At 36.7% G+C, this 9,414-nt stretch overlaps 2 protein-coding genes across 2 annotated transcripts; one reads left to right on the top strand and one right to left on the bottom strand.

Moving 5' to 3' along the window:
- The first annotated feature begins 4,618 nt into the window (after positions 1-4,618).
- On the top strand, positions 4,619-5,185 carry BDR25DRAFT_131660 (uncharacterized protein). The gene has a single exon (XM_033683854.1). It carries the CDS (start codon positions 4,715-4,717, stop codon positions 5,156-5,158), a length of 444 nt encoding a protein of 147 aa, XP_033550229.1. The 5' UTR covers positions 4,619-4,714; the 3' UTR covers positions 5,159-5,185.
- Positions 5,186-5,213: 28 nt separating this feature from the next.
- Positions 5,214-6,409, bottom strand: BDR25DRAFT_352796 (kinase-like protein; the record flags this gene model as incomplete). The annotated part of the gene is made up of 4 exons (XM_033695062.1): positions 5,214-6,099; positions 6,139-6,158; positions 6,203-6,272; positions 6,324-6,409. The coding sequence occupies 4 exons, from the start codon at positions 6,407-6,409 to the stop codon at positions 5,214-5,216; spliced, it is 1,062 nt and encodes a 353-aa protein (XP_033550228.1).
- Positions 6,410-9,414: the final 3,005 nt, after the last annotated feature.

Below are 9,414 nucleotides of genomic sequence, written 5' to 3'. Positions count from 1 at the left end.
TTCGAGCTTATTGCTCGTACTATGTAGCAGCTTTCGTCAAGCGTTCCTCCTGTCTTGACAGTAGGTGCGCAAATCTGACATCTATCTGCAGATGGCTATTTGTTCTCTAAAACATGCTGCATAGTTCTAGACTAGTCTACTACTCTGCCTTATATTGTTTAGTTAGTTAGCTGTAATTTTTTTTTTATCTAAAGTCTTATAAATAGCTAATAAAGCTACCTTAAAATTTTTAACACTACTAAATACTTTTTTTATTTTAAGATTAAGTAGAGTGCTATTAGCTCTAAAGTCTATCTAGTTATTAGTGTAGAGTTAAAACTAGATTATAAGGGGGCTTTCTAAGTGTAATTTTATTTAAAAGATTATTTCTATATTAGTCTAAAATGCTTTTTTATTATATTGCATATAGAGGTGGCATCTAGTAAAGAATAGTTAAAGGTCTTTTAATAAACTTTTAAAAGGCTTTAAAAAGGCTAGTTTTAAAGCCTTTTTAGCTATAACACTTACTTTATTAGTTAAAATATTCTAAACTTTAGCTAGTTTTACTTATAGTTTATGTATCTAATAGGCTTAAGTAGTTGCTTTATAAGAGTTAACTAAAAGTAGAGAATTTTATAAGCTTATAGTTTTTTAGTAAAGGTTAGCTATCTTTTACTTAAGTTTTAATAAGTTACTAACTTTGTTACTAATCTACTAAAGTTTTTTAATATTGTTCTAGATAGAGTTAATCTGTTCTACTAGAATAGCTTTACTTTAGGTAGGAACTTTTATAGATCTTAATAGCACAGTGTAGGCTATGTTAGAATCTAAGTTATGTTAAGAGGTTGCTATACTTTTTAAAAAAAGTAGTGTTTAATGTTATAATTTTTACTTTAGAAAGCACTTAGGTCTTATAATGTTTCTAAAAGAAAGTAGGACAGATAGTAGAGGCTAATCTAGTAGAGTGTACAGTTCTACATATAGGCTATTAGGCTAATAGAGGGAGAGAGAGTGACTAGATTATAGTTTGCCTTATGTGCAGTAGTAAAAAGGCTAGGGTTAAACAGTCCTATTAAACAGAGTTAGAGGTATATATAGTGTAAGATATATAAATAGTATTACAGCTCTTTAGAAAGCTAAATGCTACTTAGTCTATATAAAAAATAAACTAAACATTAAACACACTTTCTAAAAGTTATTTAATATAGAAACTATATACATGTGTTAGGGATGCTAAGGGGAGTTAGTAGAGTTTATAGGAGTCTGCTAAGAAGAGCTTCTTAAGCTCTCTTAAACTCCTAGTAACACGCAGCCTGCCTTCCTATTAGACAGAGCATTCTTCCATGATCTTGGGAAGCCGTGCTGCCTCCGTGTCCTCCGACTGGTCCGTAAGCGAGCCCTGCTCCAATCCAGCTAGATTGTGGAGCACTGCTGGTGGGGTTACGCTGGTCTAACTGTAGATCGTAACAAGCCTGTAGACAGCGCAGCATTAAAAAGATAAGCTTCTTAATTAAAGAATTAGGTATTTTCTGCCACGCCTCCTTTAATGCTGCACAGAACTGATCCTACTCCTCTGCAGAGTTGCCTATTATAGCTATTTTAGGGTGCAGCCTATAGAGTGTCCTTTTTAGCGCCCACTATATATGTTTAATAGGGTTAAGGTCTAGAAAGTAGGGGGGGAAATTAACAACATTAATATAGTGCCTCTGTAACTATTCGCGCGTTGCTCTTGCTGTGTGTATGCGCACATTATCCTGCTAGAATAGATCTCCTCTTTAGTAGTTACGCAGGAGACCTTCCTTAAGCGCTTAGATGTAGCTCTTAGCTAAGTAGCTGTAGCGGGGAGCAGCAGGGTCTCTTTTTATAATTATAAGGGGGCTCTAACGTACCCTCTGTCTGCGATTAATCTAGATAGACGCCTACACCATCTGCGCAGGCTGCTAAGCTGTAGAACGCTCCTCTATTATCTTATGCCTCTACTTCTCTGTAGGATAGTAAAAGCACTACTCCTAGTTAGTACTAGAGCCTTTTTTAATAGAGCACTTATTAGAGAAGCGCATTATCTATCTCTTCTAGTTAAAGCGCTGCTATGCTCTGTCCTACGCGCGCCTTCTGCCTGCTGTGGCGCAGTTAATCTTAGGTCTGCGCTTGTAGTAAAAGTTAGTAAGATTAAACTTCTTAAGCGTATAATAGGCAGTTTTAGTAAATATGTGTGGCGTAAGGCTAGTCTCTTTAAGCAGCGTTTTGTACTCTATTTTTAGATATTTTTAAGCTGTTTAAAATAGCAGGCGCTTAGTACAACACAATAGCTTAGAGGGGCGTCTAGATTAATAGTGTAAAAGATTACAGCTAGTTACTTTCTAGCGCGCAATTGTAGTGTTAATGCAGCGTGTTGTGCAGGAGAATTCCTCTGCTAGTTCTGCAGCAGAAACGCTAGCCTTAGACTTTAAAATAATTAACTCCTGCTGCTGCACTAATAACTTAGCATTCTGGCAACAATTATGTAAAATTTCCTTGCTAAAAGACCTTATGGTGGCTGCGCAATTAATAGTAGAAAGATGGTGTTGTGTTTGTCGCGTTTCTCGGTTACGCGTTGCGGGAACAGACTTTTGTCTTGGCACTGTATATTAGGCTAGTTTATGCTAATATAGCCTATATTATGCTTAGCATGCAAAGAATTAGCTATATTAGCTACAGCTACTAGCTAGGAAGGAAATCCTTGCGCATTTAGCTTAAGTATGTGCTAAATAATTACTTACTTTTTATTATTATCTAGCTTTTATAAGTTAGCTATATAATTAGCTTAAAAAAGTTATTTAGTGTATTAGTTACTTATTATCTTTTAAAAGACTTTATAAATAGCTATAGTGTGTTACTTAAAAAGTGTTACATTTTATTTAAAAGCTTAAAGTGTAAGCTGCATTTAACATTCTTTTAACATGTTTAAGTAGTGTTATTAAAAAATACATTAGTGTAAAAAAAGTAGTATAGTAGAGTCTTAGCAAAAGTAAGCAACTTAGGTGTGTAAGCAACTCGCCTGTAAAGTACGTTATATTAGTTATTTATTATTATTTTTTAAAAAACTTTATATATAGCTATAGTATATTGCTTTAAAAGTATTATATTTTATTTAAAAGCCTAAAGTGTAAGCTATATTATATGTTCTTTTAGCATATCTAAGTAGTGTTGTTAGGAATATATTAGTGTAAAAAAAGTAGTTAGTAGGGTCTTAGTAAAAGTAAGTAACTTAGGTGTATAAGCAACTTGCCTGTAAAGTATGTTATAATAAATAATTACTAAAGTCCTTTAGATAGCTAGTAAGTAAGAATAGGATAGCAGGGGTTGAATCTGCTAACCCCTAGCCTATACTCTGTTTAGGGTAGTTGCATGCATGGTGGTAGGGGCTCTCTCGCCAGGCGGCTGAGCTAGCTGAGATAACCTTAGGACAACTCCTAAATGAAAAATGGTTGTGATAGTTTGTTTAAAAAGTTACAAGTTACGCGATCATTGCCTTACAATGGAATCTACCACTAAATTACAAAAACCTGGTCAATTACGCTGGTTTCAACGACCTTAATGAAGACGTTCAGGTCGACCCCCGCAGAACCAACAGGAGCCGCGGGACGTCAAACAACCTGAACGCCTTGTTGGATCGCTAAGGAGAAACATTCTCTCCTATCAGGTAAACATCACGTTGAAAATGCTCCAATAGCATGCTTTGCGGATGCCGTGGCTCGGAGCCTCGAACGCGTATCGTCTTAAGTAGCGCAGTAAGGCGGAGCATGTTTCCTTGGGGGTTGCGGCGCGCGGCCCTGCTGTCGCTACTGTAAGAAGAGCGACCGACACTAACAACACGCCACCCATCTTTCACCTCTTTAACTATAGAGAAACGTAGAGGATGAAAACGAAGGCGTACGAGCCCAGCAGGAAGTTCATGCAAACGGCGCCCACCTCCTCTTCTTTAGTAACTCGGTTGGGGAAATGATCTAATGCTGTGTCGTAAGCTAACTGCGCCGTAATATGCGCCAGTTGTTATGTTGGGTGTTCCTTTTATGAATGTGGAATTGAGGCATAGTGTTTCACGTCAGGGTATGTGGCATGTTACAGCGAAGTGCAGTAGAACCCTGCGCTGCAGTAGGCGCGTAGGTGGGCGTTTGAAGAAACTGTAGATGTTGCTGGCAGGCGACTACGGTTACTGAGCAGACGTGCCGCACCCTGGGATCCACTAAAGCGGTTCCTTCCAAAGCAGACTAAAGATTTATTTTTGAGGGATGTCTACACTGGATGTTTCTAAGTTTTAAGCTGTACTTGATCAATTGGCGCTTTCTTTATAACATCTGTAGCAGCTAAGCTTTTACTGCCTCAATTAACCCTCTTCGGCCAGCTTCAGCCACTTCGGTGCCAGAAAGGCAAGTTTTCCGGATAGAGTCGTCCGCGCTTGTTGTTGCCGAGTATGTCCAATGGCGAGAAGATAGGCGGTACCATGAGCTCTTCGAGGTGATATAAAGGGAATTATTGCTGGAGATGTGTATGTAGAACACATAACCTTTCAATTGGCTCCTACTACGCTGTTCTTATAACCTGATCTTCTTCATTGCCACCGCCACCCTCACTAGATTCAATATATATAATATCTAAAAGAAACGCTCGACGAGACAGGATCTAAAAAGCAAGACTGTACCAGTAAGTTGACAAGGGAATTTGGAACCGGGTTCTCAATAACAATAGTATAGACATGTCATACTACCTCTCGGTCGTCGTTTACGGTCCTGGTGATGATCCAAACCACCGCTCCCACTGGGCTTTCGCCTTCCATGCGCCCGACTCCTCAGTCGGCAACCTTCTCCATGTCACTCTTCTCGACCTCAACAAACTCGTCTATGCTTTCGACAAGCGCAAAGGCGTCGAGGTTCAGTCTAAATCATCCGAAGGCTACTTTACCATCGCAACCTTATCGCCAGAGCAGTATCAACGTGCGGATCAGATCATCAGTCAGGAGCCCGCTCCGAAGAATGGGAAGGACAGGTGCCAAGATTGGGTGCAGAATTGTATCATTGCACTCGAGGTGGAAGAGATTGTTCCGCCAGGAACGAGCGAGTGGCTTGAAGGGTTGGTGGGACAGCCAGCGGCGACGGTAGCGAGTAAGACCGGGTCCCGTTGGGTGCGTACCATTCGTTAGGGGGGCCTTGAGCATGGTTGTCAAGTACTGGATGGTTTCGAGTAAGTTATTCGACTTAAAAGCCACTGTATAATACAAGCGCTCGATCTAGCTCTTTCAATATATGATACTCCGCCTTTGCATCTTCGGGGAATACATCGTCGAGTAATTTGATCCATTCGGGTTGTCGAGCTCGTAGATTAGCCTCTAAATATTCTCGGCCTGGTATGCTGAAGCCAGCTGAGCCCCAATCAACGATGGCCATAATCTTGCAGTTACCATCGACTAGGATGTTATCGAGGTGGAGGTCGCCATGAGAGAAAACCTTGGCGTCTTCAGTCAAAGCTGATATTTTGGCGATGATGCTATTTTCTGATTCCCCAAGTTGGCCTCTGGGACGAGAGTTGGTAAGAGCCTCGACTAGGCCTTGATTGTATTCGGCTCTTGACTTGAAGGGACCGTATTGCTTGTTGTCATGTGTTTTCAGACATAGGTGTGAGAAGAAGATGTCTGCGCTAGGTTGATTCCAAAGCGCGCCATAGGAGTCCCCGCGCATATCGCGAAGCTCTGTCACGTATCCTCGAAGCTGATCTGCAATGTATGCCTTCTTATCGTACGACAACGACGACCAAGTCTCCCCCAACTGCAGTCCTTCAACTTTGCACATATAGATGTACCCTATTCCGTTTTTTTCGTACGCTTCGTATACTTCAGGTACGGGAATGGAAGAACGGCTGGACACGAATCGCATAGCCTCAGCTTCGGCCATCCTTACACTTCTCCCAACTTTTAAGATCGCGCCTCTGCCCGGCAAATGGAAGATTCTCGGTCCGATTTTGCGGGGAAAGAGGTTGATAGCATCCAGAGGGATTTCCGCTTCATCTTGCGCTGATCCAGATGGAGGAGAAAGCGAGTCGGCCATTACTGCTCTGAATGAAGAAGAAGTGACGGGAATTTGGCGCCTTGGATCCGAAGCTCCACACTAAGAACGCTTAGACCACGTCACGCGGATCCTCGACACCTTCAACCGTGCAAGGCATCGCTGCTCTATTTTCGGCGACCCACCTCGTCATTCGTTGATTCAACTTTGCCGTTCGTCGATTGTCGTTTCTCTACATGAAGCCCATCCCATGTGCTTCCGCAGGCCGATCAAGGCTGTATGGAAGAACTCATGTATTATCTGAACCATCCGAGGATTAATGTGGACAAGAGATGTACTGCAGCCCCCAGGCGGCTTAGTTCCATTTTGGGGCCTTCTCGACCCCAAGACATAGCCGGCAGGACCACATGATGACGAAGCCAATAAGATTAAGACAATAGGAGTCCTGGGACAACTATCTTAGAATGCAGGGTGTACCAGCATTCAGTTCCTTGAGATCCCAACAGGTCAAGAACCAAACAACTAGTCACAACACCAGTATATTTGCTTATAACGTATCCCACAGGCAAGTTACTTACACACCTAAGTTACTTACTTTTACTAAGACTATACTAAACTAATTTTTTTACACTAATGCATTTCTAATAACGTACTTCACAGGCAAGTTACTTACACACCTAAGTTGCTTACTTTTGCTAAGACCCTACTACACTACTTTTTTTATACTAATATATTTCTAATAACACTACTTAAACATGTTAAAAAAATATTAGATGCAGCTTATGCTTTAAGCTTTTAAATAAAATATAATACTTTTTAAATAATACACTATAGCTATCTATAAAGTTTTTTAAAAAATAATAAGTAACTAATACACTAGATAACCTTTTTAAGCTAATTATATAGCTAACTTATAAAAGCTAGATAATAATAAAAAGTAAGTAATTATTTAGCACATACTTAAGCTAGATACATAAGGATTTCCCCTCTAGCTAGTAGCTATAGCTAATATAGCTAATTTTTTACACACTAAGCATAATATAAGCTATGTTAGTATAAACTAGCTTAATATATTTATTAAGTGTTACTTAAAGCTTAAAGTAAAGTTTAAGTGTAAGTATAACTATAAAAAAGGTTTTTATAAAAATTTTATAGTAATTTAAAGCTAGTTTAACTTTATAAAAAATATTAAAGCTAAGTATAGCATCTAAGATAATAACATGTACAACTTTAATAAAATAAAGTTTATAATAGGCTAAATATCTACTAAAGCAGTTATTATAAGTTTAAAGAGATAAAGACAGCTAAAGGTAGTCTAGCTAGGTAACTAAGAGTAGATAATAGCTATTTAAAGCATTAATGCTAAAAAGTAAGCTATTTTACTTTTTATTATTTTTTAGAGTAGCAACTACTTTTTAAACTAGTATAAAAAAAAATCTACTTTAAAATTAAGTTATTATAATTTTTAAGCGTAGCTAGACTACTAATTAGCTTAGTTTAAACTAGTTAAAGCACTTTAACGCGCATATAAAGAAGTATACTATTAGTAGCTACTATTTACTAGTTATTAATAGCTATAAAAGCTATAACTTACTTTATTTCTAATAATACTATAAAGATAATAAAATTATTACTATTTATATACTTTTTTACTTATTACACTTTTTATAGCTACTTAATGTAGGTTATTTTACTTTTTTAAAAAAAGTATATAAGTGCTAAGCTAAAAACTTTATATGTAACTAAATTACTTATATTATAAAAATAAAGTTTTTACTATGCTTTAAAGCAGCTTATAATGCTATAATTACTTTTAGTAATATCTAAAAAAAGTTTTAAAGTGCTAAATTAGTTTTTTTAACTTATAATAAGTTATAATAGGCCTTAATATAAAGTTATGCACTTTATTACTACTACTACTTATATATAATAAGCTCTAGTAGTTGTAAACTCTAAGTAATACTTTAAAACTTAAGTTATAATTAATACTTATAAAAATAAAAATTTAAAAGTATATAAATAGTTTACTAACTTTTATAGTTAAAGTGTTTAAAAAAGTTTTAAAAAAGGCAGTAATAATTATATATAAGCTAGTGTTAGCATAATAAAAAATTACTAAGCTTTAAGTAGCTAATAAGGCTACTATATAATATAAATTACATAAAAAAAAGTAAATTAAAGTAAAAAAGACTTTAATAATTTAAAAAAGCTTACACTTAATAGCTTTAAAGAAGTTTAAAGCGCGTAGTAATAAAAAAAAGGTAAAAAAGCAGGTGTAAGCTAAAGTAAGTAAGCTATCCTAAAGGCGCTGCAGATAGTGTAATTAGACTAGGCATAACACGCAAATGTGTAAGTAAGAAGTAAAAGTAGTATCTAAATAATATTTTAGGCTATACTATACTATATAGTGCTAGAGCGGGTTGTTATAGGCTATAATAGAGTTTGTTAGGGTAGGGTCTTAGCAAAAGTAAGCAACTTAGGTGTGTAAGCAACTCGCCTGTGAAGTACGTTAACACTAACATACACTACAGACAAGTTGCTTACACACTTAAGTTGTGTAACAATTCTTATAATTCATTCCATCTCAGGTCGCCTAGAACCTATCCGAAGGGTCTCCGTATCAGCTCCGACCCTGGCTCGACCCGGACTTAACCTAGCCCTAACTCTGCCTAGCCTTCTACTGTTACCTCTATTCCCTTATGTATTTAGTTGCACCTTGCCCCTGTAGCTAGCTTAGTAGTTTTCTAATATCCTTTTATACAAGGCCTATAGGTGTTAATAGCATTCCTAGGTTCTAAGTCCCTACACACTTCTATATGCCTCTAAGTAGATTTCTACTGCATTTAGACCTATTATCTTGCCTGTGCTGTTACATTATATTAGAAAACTTACTTTTGCTAGTAATAGCCTTATTATAATATTACACTAATTATTTGTTTAACTATGTTTAAGCTCTAAGATGCGTTTAATTTAGTTTAGGTTATAATACTTACACACTGTTATATTAAACTATTTAGTCTATAAACTAGATCTTATTAACCTCTAGTTAACTAAAGCTTTTAGGTTTAGAACTTCTTATCCCCTATAATTAGAATTGCCTTTAGAAAAGTTATAAAAAATGCGCTAAAGTAGAAACTTAGAGACTACTAATAACTTATTAGGATTAGAGATAACTGCTAATGCCTAACTTTTAACTACTAACTTCTAACTACTAAATCACCCCTAATAATGCCTTAAATTACCTCTACTACTTTAATAGTAAGAGACCTTTAAGGCACCTCTAATAACGCTTAAATGCTACTACACTAAACGCACGCCTAAGATTAATAACTACATAGATAGTAATAAATAAAGGTCTTAATTATTAATAGGCTAGACATTTATACAGATTACTATT

This window comes from Lindgomyces ingoldianus (assembly GCF_010093535.1).
Source record: "Lindgomyces ingoldianus strain ATCC 200398 unplaced genomic scaffold BDR25scaffold_9, whole genome shotgun sequence".
NCBI classification, from domain to species: domain Eukaryota; kingdom Fungi; phylum Ascomycota; class Dothideomycetes; order Pleosporales; family Lindgomycetaceae; genus Lindgomyces; species Lindgomyces ingoldianus.
Note: the sequence above shows the minus strand (reverse complement) of the source record. Positions and strands in the feature narration are given on the sequence as shown.

Bases quoted from the DNA above. Each gene is read 5' to 3' on its own strand.
- BDR25DRAFT_131660 (XM_033683854.1), top strand. From the start codon at position 4,715: ATGTCATACTACCTCTCGGTCGTCGTTTACGGTCCTGGTGATGATCCA.